This window comes from Scyliorhinus canicula, chromosome 12 (assembly GCF_902713615.1).
Source record: "Scyliorhinus canicula chromosome 12, sScyCan1.1, whole genome shotgun sequence".
NCBI lineage: Eukaryota > Metazoa > Chordata > Chondrichthyes > Carcharhiniformes > Scyliorhinidae > Scyliorhinus > Scyliorhinus canicula.
Genome location: NC_052157.1, coordinates 5,638,114 through 5,660,122, shown reverse-complemented (window position 1 = coordinate 5,660,122; position 22,009 = coordinate 5,638,114). Strand labels below are relative to the sequence as shown.

Sequence of the window (22,009 nt, the reverse complement as noted above, 5' to 3'; positions counted from 1 at the left end):
GTGCCATTCAAGCAGGCAGCCCCACCCTGGGCATGTCAAGACTCCAGTGTTGCAGGAGATGCTGATAGTGGGGGATTCAGCAATTCAAACATCAACTTGGAGCAGGAGGAGGCCACTCGGCCCCTCAAGCCCACTCCTTGATTCAATAAGATCATGGCTGATTGAATTGTAACCTCCGCTCCAAATTCCTGCCTACCCCCCCATAACTTTTCACCACCCAGGTTAGGTAGGCCGAGGTCAGGGTGTTCTTTCAGAAGGTCTGTGCAGACTCAATGGACCGAGGACTCTGCACTATTGGGGGGGGGGGGGGGGGGGGGGGGTCATGATTTTTTGAGCACTTCTATCAAATAATATGCTTTTTTTATTCCTGCCTAAAGGGATATGTCTTCACATTCAAAACAAGGCCTGGTTTGTTTGTTTCTTTTTAGTACAGATCCACAGCAGCCAGGCAATCCCTAACCCACCCTGGTTTCTTTGGGAATCTAACAAATTGCTCCAATTCAGGCTCCTTTCTGCAGGTGCAGCATTCCTATTCACAGGTGTCACTGCGTCGTGCTTTGTTAAACCTGGAGGATATGGAAATTGCTTGAGAATACAAAGCTTTCTTTTGATTCCAATTCCGAGAGACCTGTATCCATGAGCTGGCTGCCAGTATTTACAATGCAAAGTCCAGCTCTTTATCCCTTAAGTAAGACCCACAAATGATTATGTCTACCCTGCGAATTGGGAGTTAGATTTGCCATCTGTAAATGCTGACAGCTGGTCCATTGAGTTAAAAGTGGAATAATGATTTTCTTGCTGTGCCTATTCTCTTAAATAAATTATCCGAGCTGAACATTATTTCGAAGCCAGTTTAGAATTGGTTTGAAATGAATCCTTGTGAATAGCAGAAGCTCCAAGAGCTCAATGTTGTTACAATTGCTGGGTGCTTCATTGGGGCTTTTCACTGGGTAGATTGTTGAGACTTAGCAATATCTTGAACAGGATTGGGGCAATCTTTATTCATGAGTTGAATTCCTGACAAAACTATTCTCTTGTGGTTGTCATATGTTTTCAGAAGTGATTTTGCTGATTCCTTCATATTACCATAATTCCCTTCTGTATTTTGCAACTGACCTAAAGTTCAGGATTTAGTTGAGATCTTACTGACTTTCACAAAGCATTTATATTCTTGACCAGTGTGATTCTGCGTTTGGAAGCTTTGGATTGCCTCTTATCATCATCTCTGCATCAGCACAGTTTGGAAAAGTGACCCATGATGGGGTTCACTTATTTTAAACAAAATAAGCACATTGAGCCGTGATTTTAAAGTGTGTGACGGTTGGTTAAGGCATATGCTTGCTGTATTAAGTTCCTCTTTCTCTTCCTCTGCGTCAACCAAATTGTGTTGTTATAAAACACTGTTGAATGACCACAGCGTAACAGGAACTCCTCAGCCATTGTTACAAGCCATTTTACTTCAGTAAAAATACAATAAAACATTGTTAAATGTCAACACTAATTTTATTTATTTATTTATTTGTTTGTTTTAGAGTACCCAATTATTTTTTTTTTCAAATTAAGGGACAATTTAGTGCGGCCAGTCCACCTACCCTGTACATCTTTGGGTTGTGGGGGTGAAACCCACGCAGACACGGGGAGAATGTGCAAACTCCACACGGACAGTGACCCAGAGCCGGGATCGAACCCGGGTCCTCGGCGCCGCAATCCCAGTGTTAACCACATGCCGCCCAAATGCCAACACTAATAATTTACAAACAGAACCCAGACACTCCGAAAAAAGCTTTTTAGAGCTTTGGCATCTTGGTATTATCCAATTAATTGGCATGCTGAGGGTTTGGTTGGACATTTCTGATGTCCTTTCTATGAACCGCCATAGTTGGGCGTGGTGGTGCTGGTGAAGAAGGAATCCTGAAATTAGGATTCAAACTCCAATGTAGAAAATTGTGAAATCAATTCAATAAATCTGGTGAATTGATCAACCTGCCTGATTGTTGTAAACACCCAACTGGATCACGAACGCCAATTCACAATCGTTGGATGGGAAAAGACCAAAAATGCTGCCCTTGCCAATCCAGCCCCACACTGTGTGGTTGGCATTTTAATTCCCTCTTAAATGATCTAATACATTCATCTGTCAGGGCAGCCAAGGATAGGATAAACTGCACCCCTGGTGAAAAATGAAGGCAGATTGCTGACACCTTATTAACGATACTATTGACCTGGTCAGTGGCTGAGTAAGCGTAGACTGTGCTATGCCTACTTTGTGCTCCCCACTTTGCTCCTGTGTTATTGAAATTAGAGACTTCTGGTGAAGAATGTACAGTCTGTTGGTGTATGCCAGTGGAGTGGGGTATACTCAAAGTGGTAACGCTAATAATTCAGACTCCTGTATTATTTCACTTCATTACCGTTGTAGATAATGATGTTGAAAACCTGGCTAGTTTGGAGGTTTTTTTCAATGATCTGAATCTAATCTATCTTGTGACAGCTTGGCAAACATCCAGCATGGGTACAGAGAAGCTTATTTTCAGCATTTTAATTAATTCTTGAAGCCTTTCAAACAGAAAACCTTGGTTGCATTAGAAGTAAATGAGAGGGGCTTCTGGTGGCAGCTATGAAGGAGTAAGTCGCACATTTGGTGGCTTCCGCTCCGGCGGAATTTTGGACCTTTTCCCCTGATTTTCTAGCGGACTTGAATTGTAAAACTGATGACAAAGGCAATTGTGTACTGAATTCCCACATTGGTGCATGGAGAGAAGGACTAGAAGTGCTGGTAAAGGCAGAAACAGAAAGACAGAGAAGGTTTGGGGTGAAGCTGCAGCAAGAGACAGCATGGGGGAGGACCAGACCTCTGGCTTGTCGACCCAGCGGTCAACGGAGCAGCTGATGCAAGTTATTCAGGAAGGCTTTGCTAAGCAGAATCGGGATTGCTTGGTCCCAATAAGAATCAATTGAGTGGCTGGAGCTTAGGTTGGACACCCAAGATTGGGCGATCCAGAAGGTAGAGAAGGCGCTGGCTGAGCAGGAGGAACAACAAACTGCAGTGGAGCTGGAGGTGGGGAAGCTGAGAGACCAGCAGAAAAAGCTTCTGGAGAAGGTGGAGGACCTAGAGAATAGGTCCCGCCAGCAGAACTTGAGAATCGTTGGGCTCCCGGAGGGATCAGAAGGTGTGGATGCTGGGGCATACATCGCGGACATGTTTGAGAAGCTGCTGGGGGGTGGGGCTTTCCCCCGAGCCTTGGAGGTGGACAGGGCTCACAGAGCACTCACGAGGAAGCCGCCAATGGGAGACCCCCACCCCCCGAGGGCAATGGTGGTGAGATTCCACAGGTAGTTGGATAAGGAGTGCATTCTACAGTGGGCCAAGCCGACACGGAGCTGTAAGTGGGACAATAGTATCCTGCGGGTTTACCAAGACTGGAGTGTGGAGGTGGCCAGGAGAAGAGTAGGCTTCAACCAGATAAGGTCGATCCTTTTTAACAAAAAGGTGAAGTTCGGACTGTTGTATCCAGCCCATCTTTGGCTTACGCACAAGGAACAGCACTTTTATTTCGAGTCACCTGAGGAAGCGCTGGGCTTCGCAAAAAGGAAAGGACTGGTGGTAGACTGAGAACTTTTGAACTTTGCTGCAACGTTCATGTTTTTTTTGGCTTTCCTGTTCCTTTTTTAAAAAGTTTTTTGTTTTGTGGAAGCTGTTTGGAATGTCTTTTGCATTGATTTGGGACCAGTGGTAGAGCTGAGTGAGTGAAGTTTTCATTTGCACTGTTGGGGGATGGAGGTGTGCTTGTTTAGATGTTGGTGTGTTTCTGTCGGGCAATTGTTTGATGTTGGAGTATGTTTGCATGAGCGGGGGCGGGGGGGAGGAGGAAACAATAGGTGGGAGACTATCCGGTGCAAGGGATGGGGACCACCAAGCTAGCTGGACGGGCTAGGTGCATATGTTCGGTTTATTAAAGGGTTTGGGTAACAGAGTGTTGTTACTAAGGGGGAGGGGGGAGTAAATGTTCTGCTGACGAGGGAGGGACTTGGGCTAAGGGACAGAGAGGAGGATGGGGGTGGGGGTTGCCTGGGTACGGGCCGGTGGAGGCGCAGAGCATGGGCTGGAGGCGGGCCCAAAAAAGGGGTGGTAATGTGGCCCCGAACTAGGCTGATCACCTGGAATGTTCGAGGGTTAAATGGGCCGGACAAGAGGGCACTTGTGTTCGCGCATCTTAGGGGACTGAAGACCAACGTGGTAATGTTGCAGGAGACAGGAGAGTCGATTGACGGAGCTGCCGTTTAGGGTGGTGGGGGAAGCTTTAGGTACCTAGGCATTCAAGTGGCGCGGGAATGGGACCGGCTACATAAATTAAATCTGGTCCAACTAGTAGACCAAATGAAGGACGATTTCCAAAGATGGGACGCGCTCCCGTTGTCATTAGCTGTGAGGGTGCAGACGGTGAAGATGACGGTCCTCCTGAGATCCCTATTCGTGTTGCAATTACTTATTCCGCGGCCCTTTTTTAAACGGGTCAACAAAGTGATCTCTGGCTTTGTTTGGGCGGGCAAGACCCTGCGAGTAAGGAAGGTAATGCTTGAGCGGAGTCGAGGAGAGGGCAGGCTGGCGCTGCCAAATTTTAGTAATTATTACTGGGCGGCGGATATAGCCATGATCAGGAAGTGGGTGGTGCGGGAGGGGTCAACATGGGAGTGTATGGAAGCGGCTTCACGCAAGGGCACCAGTCTGGGGCGTTGGTAACTGTGCCTCTGCCATTCCCGCCGACACGGTACTCCACCAGCCCCATGTGGTGGCGGCTCTGAGAGTCTGGGGGCAGTGGAGGAGACGTGGGAGCAGAGGGAGCACCTGGTTCCCAATCTGTAATAATCACCGGTTTGCCCCGGGAGGTATGGATGGGGGTTCCGGATATGGCGGAGAGCAGGGATTGAGAGGATGGGGGATCTGTTTATAGAGGAGAGCTTTCCGAGTATGAGGGCGCTGGAGGAGATGTTTGAGTTGTCGAGGGGAAACAAATTCGGGTATCTGCAGGTGCGGGACTTCCTACATAAATAGGTGTCAATCTTCCCGCTCCTACCACTAAGGTGCATTCAGGACAGGGTAGTTTCCAGAGGCTGGCTAGGAGAAGGGAGCGTCTCTGACATTTACAAGGAACTTATGGGGTCAGAGGAGACGCAGACCAAGGAGTTGAAGCGCACGTGAGAGGAGGAGCTGGGAGGAGAGATAGAGGATGGTCTCTGGGCGGACGGGTTGAGTAGAGTCACCGCATCCACAACATGTGCCAGGCTCAGACTGATACAATTCAAAGTCGCTCACTGGGCCCACATGACAGTGGCAACCGTTCATCGACTTCTTTGTGGAAAATTAATCGTCAGCAGAAGGGAGGGGTGGTTAGTTTAGCTTAGAGTAGGGGGTTAATAAAGGTGGGACCTGTAAGGGAGGGAGACGGCTTTTGCACTATGTACATAGTTTCCTGTACATTGTTTATTTTGTTGGTGTTCCAATACCAAAAATACCTCAATAAATTGTTTATTAAAAAAAATGAAGTAAATGAGAGATCTATTTTCGCACTGAAAGCTTGATTTTCATTAAATCAATAGACGAGAGAATGTTCCGTTCATGTAATTTAAAGTAAGGTTGCCCATTCTTCTGCACAATTCCATGAATCTGAGGCTGGATTTTCATAGGCTGGATAATTTCAGTGTCTCAACCCTATGCTGCAACTGCATTACTTGAATATTGCTATTTTGAAATTTAAATACCCTAATTAAGCCAGAGGCAAACTCTACAGAGTGTAAGCTGCAACGGCAGATGGCAGCCATGATGGGACCTACCAGGGTGGCACATGGCACAGTGGTTAACACTGGGACAGCGTCGCTGGGTTTGAATCCTGGCCCTGGGTCACTGTCCGTGTGGAGTGTGTACATTCTCCCTGTGTCTGCATAGGTTTCACCCCCACAACCCAAAGATGCGCAGGGTAGGTGGATTGGACACACTAAATTGCCCCTTAATTAGAAAAAAAAATAATTGGGTACTCTAAATTTAAAAAAAAAATGATAGGCCTGCCACCACTGCCTTGCCAAAGAGAGCCGCTGCACCTTAGAGGGCCAGCAACGTAAATGGGCAGCACAGTGGTTAGCACAGTTGTTTCACAGCGCCAGGGTCCCGGGTTCGATTCCCGCCTTGGGTCACTGTCTGTGCGGAGTCTGCAGGCCCTCCCCGTGTCTGCATGGATTTCCTCCGGTTTCCTCCCACTAGTTCCAAAAGACGTGCTGTTAGGTAATTTGGACATTGTGAATTCTCCCTCTGTGTACCCGAATAGGCGTCAGAATGCGGGGACTCGGGGCTTTTCACAGTAACTTCATTGCAGTGTTAATGTAAGCCTACTTGTGACAATAAAGGTCATTACTAAATGCTGATGAAAGTGGCTGCACAGTGAACATTAATGTTGACTATTTGGTGCAAGCTCTCATGTACTTCCATTACTTCCTTTTGCATTAGCAAAACTCTTTGTACTTCTTCCTGCTATGAACAGGGTAGCTGCGCACTAATGTGCACCAGACTGTTCAGGTTCGCCAAAGTCACATTTAAAAGTTGGATTTATGCCCGGGTTTCTGTGTGGATTTCTCCCACAGTCCAAAGATGTATAGGTTATGTGGATTGACCATGATCAATGCGCGGGATTACGTGGATAGGATGGTGGAGGGGGTCCAGGTCGAGTGCTCTTTCGGAGGGTCGGTGCAGACTCTATGGGCCGAATAGCCTCCTCCTGCACTGTAGGGATTCGATGTCTCCTCAGTGATGATGGGGTCCAGAAATGCCCTTTCGGAATTCATTTTCTAAATCCTGCCCTCGACTGTTCCCAACCCTGCCAGACGGAGAAAGAGTTAACGTTTCGAGTCCGTGGCTCCTCGGAGTTGAAGAGAGGTAGAAATGTGATGGGGAGTTTATAATTCACCTGCTCCAACCCCTCTCTTCAACAGTATAAAACCCAGCACATTTCTACCTCGCTCCAGCTCTGAGAAATCACACCGACTCAAAGCGTTAACTCTGTTTCTCGCTCCACAGATGTTTCCAAATCTGCCGCGTTTTTCCAGATTTTCTGTTATGATTTAATACGTAGTATATAGCTTTTATTGAAAATCAGGGGCTGGATACTCCGTTTTTGGGACTATGTCCCCACGCCGTCGTATAAACTGTGGCCTTTCACAACAAAAACTGGTGTGAAAGGGCCACATAATCCTAGCCCTGCAGGGGACTAGCAGGGACCCGTCGGGAAGCTCGCAGCTTTAGCTGCAGATACGGGCCCCCGCGCTTCCAGGTCAGAGGCCATGTGTGCTCCATGGCGGACTCAGACTGTGGAGCTGGACCAACTAAATAGTGCCGCCGACCCGGACCGCCCGCCCAAAATTAGCCCGAGTCCGCAGCCGCCAAGCAAGTGTCCAGACCGGCAGGACCATGTGAGATCTACGCCGTCGGGTCTCCGGCCGGTCAGGGGTGGAGAATGGCAGGGCGGGCCTCCAGCAATTGCTGCAGGTCGGGGCTATGCGGCGCGGCGTACTCTCTGATGACGCTGTTTTCCGGGACCCAGAGAGTCAGGGAATCGGCACCAGTTCCGATTTCATGCCCGGAAATGGATTCTCTGCTCCGGCGCCGGCCATGATTTCGGCGTCAGGGTGAAGAGTATCCAGCCCCTGGTCTCTGGCTTTCAAGAATATAATTTATTAAATGTAATTGTTTCAATGAAGGAATGACGTCCACCTCGCAGTTTGGTCACAATAACAGGGCTGTGATCTTTTGGTGATCACCACTTAAAAGTACGGGGTTATTTTCGCAGCTGGTAAATGTTTTAATTTTTGCATGTTTGAAGGACACAGACATTCTTTTTAATTCCCTGTGAGCTGTGTGACTGCACAGCAATGACGATGCTGCCGAGTTGACCGATCCTGTGTTGTCCCTAATCTGCAGGGGTAAAACAACATTTTAAAAAAGTGAAATAGGTTTATCAGCATCTGCAAGGTGAAAATGTGGGTTAAAATTTTGGCTGTAAGCTTGTAAGAATCTGACGCAGCAGTGATTATGACTAAGTATCTATCGTGCGAACATCTTCCAGATTTTGATCCATCTGCTGTGGTTTAAAGCATTTTCTGTTTTAACTTTTCACCTTTTATCTGTGTCTGTTTGAATCAGTAGTTAAGACTTTAAAGAATATTTCTGCTGAAATGCATCCCTCCACTCCTACACCGCTTGCCATTGTGCTGGTGAACAATTGCTTTAGATATTTATTGAAGCACACCTCCCCCATGTGGCTGAATGGTGTAGTGCAATTTTAATTGGTTGGCCCAGTGGTTAGCAGGAAGGGTATATAATTAATGAGATGGTGGCCTACTGGAAATCTGATGCCTTCCTGACACGAGGCGAGACTGCTCATGGTCAACCTACCTGCTCTGCTACCTATTTTGATGCCCTTAAGTAACCAGTTAATGGCCAGTTAAGGGCTTCCTGCCACCACTGCGGGTATTGACCCAGCTGGAGGTGGATCTGTCGTGCTGCTGGATAACTAAAACTGTGCAGCCAGCTTGGCACCTCCAGCAGCGGGGTGATTTTCCCTCGATCAAAGGTGCTCATTGCATGATCAAGGAACTGGGCATCTGGCAGGGAGGTGGGGGTAGCAGTTAAGAGCCATCCTTTCCCCTTGTTGATGACGCCCTCCCCACATTGCTGACCTGTGGCCAAGGTCGCTGCACGATCCTGGGACTACGATAGGCGTTTCTTTCTGCTGCAGCCATGGCCTGCCCTGTGCTGCTGCTGAGTATAGGAGCTGATGGCCTCTGATTGGCAGGCAACTCTCAGTAGGCAAGATGTCTGTCCCCAGGGACTTGATTCCAGGGGAATATCTGCCTGTGGCCTTGCCACAGTCTGATCGGCTTGTGGTTCAGCAGGTCTTCCTGAGAAGAGGCGGTGCGGGAGTCTCACTGACTCTTCAGCCGGCAGGCAAGATCCCCAACGCCTGAAGATTCTGCCCTTTGCCCCTCTCCTGGGTCTTTGAAATGAATCCCGCTCCTCTGCCTTGTCTCTGTAGCCCTGCAAATCGATCCTCTTCAAGTCTACGTCCAATTGCTCTTTTGGAAATTGCTAATAACTTCTGATTCCACTATTCTTCAAGGTAGTGCTTAAGACCCTTGAGGACCCTCTGTGGAGATTAAATTTCTTCCTTTAAGCTTTTTAAAGAATTATGTTCGAACTGGGATCTCTTAGCCTTTTTTAAGATTAAGTTGGGATTTTGTGATTTACTTTTCGAGTAGCTACAATCAAATGCTTGTGTTGTAATCCTGGTACCAGTAACTGTAGACTAATTAACAGACAAAGTTCCTCTCTGAATAGTGGACAACAGGGATAACTGTATTCAAATGTCATCACCTTTCTGAGTGAATCACATTCCCACATTGATCAGAATGATTGATTTGAATGCATTATGCAGATACATGGAAAATAGCCATTTAAATAAAGCATCGTTACGAAAAGGAATTAATTAGAATTTATTCAGATTCTGAAAATGAAATCTTTACAATAATAATCTTTATTCGTGTCACAAATAGGCTTATATTAATGCTGCAATGAAGTTACTGTGAAAATGTCCTAGTTGCCACACTCCAGTGCCTGTTCGGGTGCACAGAATTCAGAATGTCCAAATTACCTAACAGCGCGTCTTTCGGGACTTGTGGGAGGAAACCGGAGCACCCGGAGGAAACCCACGCAGACACAGGGAGAACGTGCAGACTCCGCACAGACAGTGACCCAAGCTGGGAATTGAACTTGGGTCCCTGGCGCTGTGAAGCAACAGTGATAATCTCTGCTAATCTTTACTTCAAAGCTGGGGAAAAAAATCAAACGGATATTCTTAAATGGAAAATATTGAATCTTATCCAGGTTTTTTTTTACTAAAATGATCACTAAGAATTATGATTTAATTTTATGTTGTGTGATACTGGTGGTACTTTAGAAAAACACAAATCTTAACAGCAGGCAGAAACTGCCTTTGAATTTGTGACTTGAGTGCATGCCAGGGAGTTAATTTAAGAATCTGTACAGATAATCTCCCCTAGCCAAGATATCTCATTGAGCATATCAATACGCAGCAATTGAAAATTACAAGTACGGGAGAAGGTTAACTATTGCCAGAAAAGAAGAAATTTGAGATACACTGGGGTCAAATTTAAATAGATAAATGTTGCCTCACCATATTTAAAGGAGCTTGAAAATTAGGGTTTGCCGCTTCATTTTGCACTCGGCAAGTGTCGTCTTGTGAAACATGCTAGATGTTTAAAACAGTGAATTTATTTGTTTATGCAACTGTAAAAATTGTCATACTCATGAAATGTTAGCAATTGCTAGGCATTCAAATAGACCTCTTGCATTTCCTGTTGCTGAGGGTTTTGTTCTTGGCTTGTTTGACAGGTTGAAACCCTCCAACTGCCCTTCTCTGGCCGATCGGACTCTCCATGTTGCCCATCCCTGGTTTGAATTTCTAATGAGAATACGAGAGGTTGCTGACGCTGTAGGAGGTATTCTTTTATACTCTCTTTAACAATTCAAGTAATTTAATGCTTGTTAATTAAATTAAGTAAGGTCTATTAAATTTGGCAGTAATACAGCGGATATTGAAGGCACCAATATGCCACTTAGAGAAGTAAATTCCACTGCAGTGGTTCAGTGTTTGGTGTTTCTCATCAAGCCCGAATGCTGAAGTTACTATTTGAGAATCTGTTCATTGTTACAGATGGAATGGAATTCTGGTGAATTATAACATCACTAAAAACACCTTGCAGTATTTGTTTGATAACTAACCATTTGCGTTGTGTTCCGTCTCATTTCCTAACCCAGCTAGCGTGATATTTTGTACTTCAGCTGCTTTTGAGGGCATGATTCATATTTCCGCCTCCACTACATTGATATTCATTCTGTCCTTCTAGGTACGTCTGTGACATTCCAAGCAAGCCTGGCCAATGCTCAAATGCTGATTCCCAGTAACCAAGCTAGTGTCAGCAGCATGCTGCTGGAGGGGCATACTCTGATGGCATTAGCTACCATTATGTTTGCCCCTGGAGGAATTGATCAGGTGAGCTGAAATGAGCCGTGGCCCTTTTAAATCCAGGCACCTGTATGTTTTTATGTTTCTAATAATTGAGTTTGGGGAAGTCCCCAAGTTTCTTGCAGATAATAGACCTTTTAAGATCTATTGTTATTAAAATGACAATTTAATTGATAACATCTGCCTTCCTGAAACTCTTATTGCAGAAACCGTGGTGATGGGCGGCAGGGTAGCACAGTGGTTAGCATTGTTGCTTCACAACGCCAGGGTTCCAGGTTTGATTCCCGGTTTGGGTCAGTGTGTGTGTGTGTGTGTGTGTGTGTGTGTGTGTGTGTGTGCGCAGTCTGCACGTTCTCCCCATGTCTGCGTGACTTTTCTACAGTTGCTCAAGTTTCCTCCTTCAAGTCCCGAAAGACGTGCTGTTATGTGAATTGGACATTCTGAATTCTCCCTCTGTGTACCCGAACAGGCACCGGAATGTGGCGACTAGGTAATTTTCACAGTAACTTCATTGCAGTGTTAATGTAAGCCTACTTGTGATAATAATAAAGATTATTATTATTATTATTATGTGGGCTGTTGAGTCGAGATTCACATCGGGTCCAAAATTACATTTAGATATTTGCAATACTCTGCCCTGTACCACTTAACACTATCTTTCAATCAAACACTATGAACCGTAGCATTACATCGCACAGTTCTGCGCTCTGAAAGCTATCCACTTGTTTCCATCTTAAATTTATACTCTCGAGTTACCCTTTTGATGACTTACCGTAAATAATCTTCATTCCTGTAACATTAGCTCTGTTTCTCCCTGACTTCCGGTGACGGCGGGCGGGAGGCAGCAGCGCAACGGAGGGCCCCCGCTCAGGAACGGCATTTTCAGGGCTTTAAGCCTGGTCCCAGGCTCCACGGACGCATAAAAAGCAGGCAGAAGGCACGTAGAAGCCACACAGGAGGCAACAGCAGAAGAGGATGTCCAGGATCAGCAAGAAGACGGCTATTAAAAAGACAGCTGAGGGTATGTCGGGGAATGGAGGGGTCACCACGGGGTCACCAAGGAAAAAGGAGGCTGGAGCCCCAGGGGAGGCCGCATTGCCTACGGCTGAAGAGATAACCACGGCGATGGCTGCAGAATTTGAAAGGCAGTTTACAAAACACTTGGAGGCGATGAGGAAGGAGATGAGGGAGGTTTTGAGTGTGCTGGTGGAGGAGGCGATTTCCCCGGTGGCAGCGGCGGTGGGTGCAGTGGCGGAGGTGCGGGAGCAAGGGGAGGCGCTGAAGGAAGTGGAGGAGATGTTATTGCAGCACGGTGATCAACTTACCTCGATGGGGAAGGAGATGTGGAAGGTGATGGAGATTAACAAGGATCTACGAGGGAAAATGGAAGACCTGGAAAACCGATCCAGGCGACAGAATTTGAAGATTGTGGGGCTGCCCGAAGGAGTTGAAGGGCCGAGGCCGACTGAGTATTTTGCCGCTATGTTGGCAAAACTATTGGGGGAGGATCCCTCCCGATATGAACTGGATCGGGCCCATCGGTCGTGGAGGCCTGTACCAAAGGCGAGTGAGCCGCCAAGGGTAGTGACTCTGTGCTTCCGTAGGTACAGTGAAGGAGAAGGTCCTGTGCTGGGCCAAGCAGAAGCGGGTGGTGCAGTGGGCTGGTGCTGGTATACATGTATACCAGGACTTTACAGTGGGGCTGGCGAGGAGGCGGGCTGCCTTCAACCGGGTGAAGAGGGCACTGTACATCAGCATGGTGCAGTGCGGCATTGTATATCCAACAAAGCTGAGGGTGACTGACAGCTCAAGGACTTTTATTTTGGAACAGCGGAAGCAGCGGAGGAGTTTGCGAAGGCAGAAGGACTGTGGCAGAACTGAGAAATTGAGAAATGGCCATGTGCCGATGTAACCTCGGGATGTATTTTCCTTTTTGTTTCACTGCGTGTGGGTGTGTGGGCTAAAGGTGCCGGTGTTGTATATATTTGGGCAAGGGAAGTGATGGGACTTTCACTCGAAGTGAGGGCTCTTTGGGGTGTGGGTGGATATGTGGGGTGTGTGTGCTAAAAGGGGATTTCTGGGCTTTCCTGGGGCTGGGGAAAGGGACCCGGGCGGGGGCCTCCGCGCTGGCCGGTTTAAACCGGCCAGTGAACTGGAGTGAGGTGGGGGGAGGGGCTGCGGCCACCGGAGCCTGGCAGAACAGGGTCCCAGTGGTCTAGCCAGGGTGGAAAGTTGGAGGGAAGGAACCGAGGGTGGGGGAGGAGTTTTACATGAGGCAGTGGGCGGGAGGAGTTGGCGGGAGGGGGGGGGTTTACAACTCTTGGGTATCACGTATGGCACTCTTTCAGAGGTTGGACGGCGTTGTGTGTGTTGGGGGGGGGGGGGGGGGGGGGGGGGTTGGACTCTATGGTGACGGTGGGCGGTCCTGGACTTCTTTTTCTCCTTTGTTTTTTGTTTCCACCGTGGGAGGGTTTGTTTTATTGGATGGATATATTGACAGGTGGGCCGTTGTTTGGGGTGGTGGGAGGATGGGATCATTGTTATTGTTAAGGGGATTGATTTTGTATTTGTTACCGTTTACTGTTTGTGGGTGCGGTCTAAATTTTGGAGGAAAATGTGAAAATGGAGAATAAAAACATTTATATAAAAAAAAACAACTCTGTTTCTCCCTCCTCAGATCCTGCTAAGTATTTCCAGCATCCTCAGAACTTTGTATTTTATATAAAGGCAAGTCTTTTTTTTTTGTGGTTTCTTTAGGTGATGCAGGAAAGAAGAGATACTGGTGATTCTCTCTGGAAAGTCGACCCGCAGCTTTTGAAAATGGCTCTAGCCCCTTATCCCAAGTTGCGAGCTGCTCTTTTTCCACAACTCACTCCTCATGGCATTCCGCCACTGGACATCTCCCTCTACCATCTTTTACAGGTATTCATGGTGCATCTTTTATTGATGTGTGTATCTCCCAGATTTCTAAGAATGATTTCAAACTCGCCTGTTTACATGTGTGTTTGTGGTGGGGAAGAGGCCTCGGGTGTGTCACCGCAGTGAAGGAAGGTCATGTCCTGCGTTCAGTGACTTTTGCCATCTTGTTGAGCTTGCTTCTTGAGTATGGTTATATATGCACACGTTGAATGAGTTTGCACCAGGTGGTATGATTGCTTCGTGGATGATGTAACAGCACGCTGACTTGATTTATCCTTGTGTTTACCATAACCGGAAATTATAAGACCTTGAAATGTAATCTGTGAATTGTAGCTAACAGAAACTGTTGATGTGTGTGCACGGTTTGATTGAATGAGTTCACAACTATTTTTTTGGAACAAATTTGCATTTCTTAATTAGTGGATTCTGTTGAAATTAAAATGAGCGAACATTGTAACCCATGGTATTTTGTGTAATGGGCAGTTGTATGTGTAGATAGAGTCTTGATTGCTGTAATTTATCATTCATTTCCCTATTTAAATTAAAGACTATTTATCTCATTTGGTAATTTGATGATTCTAGGTAATTGCATAGTCTCCAACGAAAATGCTCCTCAAATTTACTAAATCTAATTTGTGAATACATGATTTAAAAAAACATTGAGAAATTGGGAAGCCACAGGCCTGCTTTTTAACACATTCACTTCATAGAATCATAGAATTTACGGTGCAGAAGGAGGCCATTCGGCCCATCAAGTTTGCACCTGTCCTTGGAAAGAGCACCCTACATAAGCCCACAACTCCACCCTATCCCCACCACCCAACATTTTTGGACACTAAGGGCAATTTTGCTAGGCCAATCCATCTAACCTGCACATCTTTGGAATCGAACCTGGGACCCTGGAGCTGAGAAGCAACTGTGCTAACCAATGTGCTACTGTGCCGCCCCATTCAGAGGGAGAGGTGCAGCCAAACGTCTTGTTTTATTACTGGGCTGCCAATGCAGAGAAGGTGTTGGAGTGATGCGGGGATCCAGTGGCTCCTGTGTTGAGATGAATCTGGGTCATGTAGAGGGACAAGCTTGGGGGCATTGGTAACAATGCCACTTCCGTTGGCTCAGGCAAGGTACCCGGGCAAACCCAGTGGTGGTTTCCACGTTTAAAAATATGGAGCCAGCTCCACCAGCATTTTAGGTTAGGAGCAACCTCGAGGCTGGCTCCCATTTGTGGTAACCACCTGTTTGAGTTAGCACAGCTGGGTGCCACATTTGGGCCATGGAAGGAGAAAGGGCTGGAGGGGTGAGTGATTTATTCCTGGAGTGTTGGGTTGCCAGGCTGGAGGAATTGGAGGAGAAATTTGAGCTGCCAGGCCCAGACATGTTTAGGTATCTCCAGGTGATTTACTGAGAGGTTGTTCTTGGAATGCTGGGTGGTGCCACTGTCATCCTTATTGGGGAGGATTCTCTCCTAACCAGTGTTGGAAGAGGACAGTACATCCGGCATGTATGAACAGATCTTGGGGGAAGAATTGTGTTCGATTGAAGGAATAAATGCTAAATATGTGGAGGAATTGGGGCCAATACTGGAGGAGGGAGGTATGGAACTACGGAGGGTGAACGCCATGTCGTCGTATGCGAGACTGAGCCTGATCCAGCTAAACGTAATGTTCCGAGCGCACTAAGGCTAGGTGAGTCGCTTTTTTTGAGGGGGTGGGGGATAGCTGTGAGCGCTGTTCGAGTGGGCCTGCACACCACCATGCACACTCTGTTCCAAGCTGGTGGGGTTTTCGGAGGTCCTTTTTCTTTGACCACGTTGGCAATCCTAAAAGGTGAGCCTAGCGTCCTGCCCTCTGGTGGCTATCTTTGGGGTTTCAGATGTGCTGGAGCTGTGGATGGGGGCGGGGGCTGATGTCATTGCCGTCACCTCGTTGGCACTGAGGCAGATCCTCTTGGGCCAGAGGCTGGCAACGCCACCAAGTGCTTTGACTTGTCGAGGGGATCCATGGAGATTTTGCACCTCGAAGGTCAAATACACCATCGGGTGGTCGATTGAAGGGTTCTATCGGAGATGGCAACCGTTTATATTGTATTTCGGAGAGTTGATCATGAGGCGGTTTTTCCGGTTCTTTCCCAGTTTGCTGGGTGGATGTTTTGGTGGGAAAAGGTGTAGAGGTTTTGGAGGAAAGTTATACTCCATTGGTGGTGTTGGTGGATGGATTCATGGACCATAAGTGGGTTGAGAGGTAAGAAGCTGCGAGAGCAAGAAATTCTTTGTGCGACACAGGAGAAGATGGTAGTGACTATGCTTCAAAAACATTGGGTGGAATTCTCCGATCCACCGCAGGGTCGGGGAATTGCCCGGGGCCGGCGTAAATCCCGCCCCTGCCGTGGCCGGAATTCTCCGCCACCCGGGAATCGGTGGGGCCGGGAATCACGCCCCGTCGATCAGCGTGCCCCCCCCCCCCCCCCTCCCCCCCACGCCGATCGGCTGGCCCCCCGTGGCGATTCTCCAGCCCACGATGGGTTGAAGTCCCGCCGCTGTCAGGCCTCGCCCGCCGACATGGTTTAAACCACCTCTGTGCCGGCGGGATTGCCGGCGCGAGCGGGCCCCCGGGGTCCTTAGGGGGAGGGGCGCAGGGCGATCGGACCCCGGGTGGTGCCCCCACGGTGGCCTGGCCCGCGATCGGGGCCCACCAATCGGCGGGCGGGCCAGTGCCGTGGGGGCACTCTTTTTCTTCCGCCGCCGGCCTCCACCATGGCGGAGAAGGAAGAGACCCCCTCCACCACGAATGCGCCGGGATGATATCAGCGGCTGCTGACGCTCCGGCGAAGGCCTTTCGGCCAGCCCCGACGCCGGCCGGTGCAGCACCAAAGCCCGTTGCCGCCAGTCGGCGGAGCGGGAGACACTCCGGCGCGGGCCTAGCCCCTAAAGGTGCGGAGAATTCCGCACCTTTGGGGAGGCCCGACGCCGGAATGGTTGGCGCCACTCCGCTACGCCGGGACCCCCTACCTCGCCGGGAAGGGGAGAATTTCACCCATTGTCTGGGAAGAGTTTGGAGCATCCTGAGGTTGTGCACATCAACACAATTTTGTTATTTCGATTATCTTCAGGTGCGTTTGGTGATTTTTCAAATCTGCTGTACTGCCAAATGAGAACTAGAAAATGTTTTAAATGCTCAGTCATTTTCTTTTCCGAAACGAAATGGTAATGTTATTGTGCCACTCAACCAGATGATTTTTTTTTAGAAGAAAACATTTTGTCTGAGAAAGTACGAGAGTTTAAATTGACTGGCTTGGGGCCAACTGGATGATTAATGTTGCTACATTTATCATATTTCACATTGTGTGCAGGGCATGATAACGGGCAAGATAATTTTCCTGACGTTCTTGATTTTATATTCTCAGTTGCAATATATTGGAAACATCGGTCCTGGGCAGGGGATAGAACTGTGTAGACTTCAGGTTACAGTAAACTAATTAACAGTGTGCAGCAAAGAAACATTACACACACACGCATTTTGGAAAGGGGAAGCCTTTTTTGATGACCTTAGTAGAAAAAAGGCATGTAAGGAGGACAATATGTCGTTGTAATTAGATTCAGGGGATGGGGTTTACTAGGCTTCATGTCAGGGATAACTGCTGCTGAAATAGGTTTTATTACAGTTGTGTTGCTTGAGCTGATCGCTTAACTGTGGAAGAAAATGCTGACCCAAGGAAGCTAGCTTTATTTGTGAATTGTGAATCAAACCATTAATCCGTTGGGACATTCATAAGAATGTGCTATGTGGAACAAAGGAACATTATTTGTGTATAATGAAAGCAAAATACTGCGAATGCTAGAGATTGGAAATGAAAACAAAGTGCTGGGAAAACTCCGGTTTGCAATATCTGTGGGGAGAAACAGAGTTAACTTATCAAGTCCAATAGGATTCTTTTTCGGAACGAAGACTTTGTCCCATGGAAACAGTCCCATGGAAACAGTCCCTTCCAATGGGCCTTAAGCCTTGACCGTTATCTCCTCATTAAAACGGATTCATTTAAGGTGTGAATTAATATTGACTGCAGCTTTAAACTTGTATTTGTTCAAATGTTTATTTAATGGAGAATGCTTATTTGGTTTGAAGACCCATCTGACAGCTTAATCATAATAATAAATCCAGTGTGAGAAACATTGAGTCTTTTATACTATGCAATATTTTCCATTTGCAGTGAACACGAATGAAGATCCTCTAAATATCTTAAATATAACGTATGTATGTGTTAACTATGACGTAGATAAAGCTTCTTTCCGAGTAGATTAGAGGTCAAGACTTGCATTGAATACCAGCACCCATTTCTGCAGTGTGCACAGTTTTTTTTGGCAGACTTTGTTTATGGTTTTTATTTTCTCTTTTGCAGTCATTACATCCCTTTGATCCATCGCGCCTCTTCGGCTGGCAGTCTGCCAACTTGCTGTCCTCTTCTGGTAAATTACTTTCATATTAAATGAACTTAACCAGAATAATGAATGCAGGTAGGAAGGGAGGAAGTGTGGGAGCTTGAAAAAACTTTCAAAATCCATTAGAGTACCTTTTATGTTAATTTCACATACTTGCTCTGAACTGCTGAGCTCATTCATTTCTACTTACAATTTGTTCTTTGACATACATGGACAATTGGTCTCGTCTGTCTGACTTTTAAACCATGAGCTACGCCAACATTATACATTTAGTTTAAATAAAAATTGCAGAAGTTTATTACTGTGTAAATATTAACGGTGAATTGCAAGGGTTCCAAGTTAAGGGCGACATTTCGTTGAGCCATATAGAACCAGAAGGTCAATTCCTAAATCGTATAATTAGCTAACGTCTGTCGCCTGGGTGGCATGGTAGCACGGTGTTTAGCACTGTTGCTTCACAGCGCCAGGGACCTGGGTTCGATTCCCGGCTTGGGCTACTCTGTGTGGAGTCTGCACGTTCTCCCTGTGTTTGCTTGGATTTCCTCCAGGTGCTCCGGTTTCTTCCCGCGTGTCCTGAAAGACGTGCTTGTTGGGTGAATTGGACATTCTGAATTCCCGCTCTTGTGTACCCAAACAGGCGCCAGAATGTGGCAAGTTGGAGACTTTCACAGTAACTTCATTGCAGCGTTAATATAAGCCTACTAATAAAGATTCTCATTATATTATTAAGTTGGTAGATGTTGTTTGTGGGATAATGACTTATACCCAAGTTAGTCACAAGTCTATACTGAGTTTGCCGAATTCAGCCAGTGGAAAATGTGGGTGGGTGCTAGAGAACTCAACCAAGGCCTTGTGCCCGAACACCATTCGTACAGGAATTATACATTTGGACACCTGCACATTCTAATTACTCCTTGAGCAGCCTGCAATCCTAAATACACCCCTGAAGTATAAATTATTAGATTAAATGCCGGGGCCACTGATGTTGCATAAATACACTTAATATGATCACTGTATTCAGTAAAAGGAAGGCCATAGAGAGGATAAATAAATAACAATTGGAATCAAGTATATTTTCCACCTTTATATTTCACGACTTTTCAATAATTTGTTACTTCAGTAACTTTGCTTTACTAATTTTCCCCACTTGTATCAAAGGCTAAAATTGCTGACCATTTTGATTTACATTTACAGGTAAAGTAGTGCAAAAATTTTAATTTAAAAAGGGGTAATGATTGTGAAATCTGAGGCTGATGCTTTATGGGTACCTCAGCTGATTTGATGTAGCCAATAGTGACAAAAGCTCTGAGATAATACCTTAATGTAGCACCTTTATCATGGTGAAATGTCCTAAGGCACATCACAGGAGCATTATGAAACAAAGTAGAATATGACGCCCAGTCACGTAGGGAAATATTAGGACGGATGACCAAACGCTTGGTCAAAGTAGGAGCGTCTTAAATGATTAAAGCAAGTTAGAGAGGCGGAGAGGTGTAAGGAAGGCATTCCAGATCTTGGGGCCTGGGCAACTGAAGATGCAGCCACCAAAGGTGGAGCAATTCAAATCGGAGATGCACAACATGCCAGAATTAGAGGAGCGTTGATATCTTCATAGAATTTACAGTGCAGAAGGAGGCCATTCGGCCCATCGAGTCTGCACCGGCTCTTGGAAAGAGCACCCTACCCAAGGTCAACACCTCCACCCTATCCCCATAACCCAGTAACCCCACCCAACACTGACGGCAATTTTGGACACTAAGGGCAATTTATCATGGCCAATCCACCTAACCTGCACATCTTTGGACTGTGGGAGGAAACCGGAGCACCCGGAGGAAACCCACGCACACATGGGGAGGATGTGCAGACTCCACACAGACAGTGACCCAAGCCGGAATCGAACCTGGGACCCTGGAGCTGTGAAGCAATTGTGCTAACCACTATGCTACCGTGCTTGGAGAGTTGTTGGCCTGGAAGAGATCACAGAGATCTAGAGGAGCGATCCATGGAGAGTTTTGAAAACATGAGATGGAAATTGAAGAGAATTAAGGATGGGTCATTAAAGAGGCAATTGTGGAATGTAAAGGAGTGGAGAATTGTGGCAAAAAGACAATTTAGCGACTTTTTCAAGGTTGATGCTCCTAAGAACACAGAATGCAGTGAGAATATTTGTCCCATTTTATGATCTGGGATTGTATGCAATTGTGCAAAAGCCAAACCTGTCTGTGCATTTAGAAAGCTGCACACAACTGGTTTCAAGGCGTCCGGCAGTCCCTTCCCCCTCACTTAGTAAAACTTTCATAAACCTTAGCACAGTTATCTAATGGATAGCAGATTTGAACTCCAGCTCCTGCTTTCCACTTTTGCTGTAGGACTGAGCAGAATACAAATGAGCTGTGGGTAGAACTTTTTGTTTTAAGGGGACAAAAAACAGGAAATGAATGCTGCCCTAGGTTAATGTGTAAAATATATCTGAAATACAATATAAATTTCTTTATTTGACTTTGATTTTTTTTTTTGAAACCCCGAAATAATGATCTTGCTGTTGCTTTCAGTGCCAAAAGCTGAGAATCTCAAGTTTTGGAATTAACCAATCAAGACTTGTGAAAATTTGACAGTGTCAGAAATAGGAGAGGAGTAGGTCATTCTGTCCCTTGGGTTTGCTCTCCCATTTAGTTAAATTATGACTGGTCTTCGATAGCAACTCCACTTCCTGTACTATCCCCATGACCCTTAATTTCCTTCATGCCTGAAAATCGTACTCAACATCCATAACCCTCTGGGGCAGGGAATTTCAAACACCGAATGAAGAATTTCTGCTCTGTCGTAAATGGCCAGCCCCTTGCTCTGAGCCCACGATCCTCTACTTGTGGACGCTGCTACCAGGGATTTTGCCTGTCAGCATTTATCTGACCAAGCCCACAAAGAATTTGGTGGGTTTCAATAAGATTACCCTGCATTCTTTGAAGCGGCAAAGAATATGAGCCCATTCTATTCGGTGTAATAATAAGAATAATCTTTAATAGTGTCACAAGTCGGCTTACATTAACGGCGCGATGAAGTTACTGTAAAAGTCCCCTAGTCGCCACATTCCGGCGCCTGTACAGGTACACCAGAGCACCCGGAGGAAACCCACGCAGCTGCAGGGAGAACATGCAGACTCCGCACAGACAGTGACCCAAGCCGGGAATTGAACCTGGGACTCTGGCGCTGTGAAGCAACAGTGCTAACCACTGAGCTGCCGTACCGCCCTCGTAGAACAGCGCTCACCCCTTTGTTTCTTTCCCGCTAATGTAACATTGGACCCTTGAATTTTGTGAAGTCGTGAGCAGCACGCTGGCGCAGTTGGTTAGCCCTGCTGCCTCACGGCGCCGAGGTCCCAGGTTCGATCCTGGCCACGGGTCACTGTCCGTGTGGAGTTTCCACATTCTCCCCGTGTTTGCATGGGTTTCGCCCCCACAACCCAAAGATGTGCAGGTTAGGTGGATTGGCCACGCTAAATTACCCCTTAATTGGAAATAAAATGAATTGGGTACTCTAAATTTATTTTTTAAAGAGCCAAACATGT

General features: G+C 46.7%; 1 protein-coding gene across 1 annotated transcript in view; it reads left to right on the top strand.

The window, feature by feature from the left end:
• spg11 (SPG11 vesicle trafficking associated, spatacsin) overlaps positions 1-22,009 on the top strand; it is a 209,404-nt gene that overhangs the window by 86,980 nt on the left and 100,415 nt on the right. The window contains exons 17-20 of the mRNA XM_038813292.1: positions 10,457-10,563; positions 10,972-11,117; positions 13,848-14,012; positions 18,405-18,471. Coding sequence (XP_038669220.1) covers positions 10,457-10,563; positions 10,972-11,117; positions 13,848-14,012; positions 18,405-18,471 — 485 coding nt within the window. The remainder of the gene's footprint in view (positions 1-10,456; positions 10,564-10,971; positions 11,118-13,847; positions 14,013-18,404; positions 18,472-22,009) is intronic.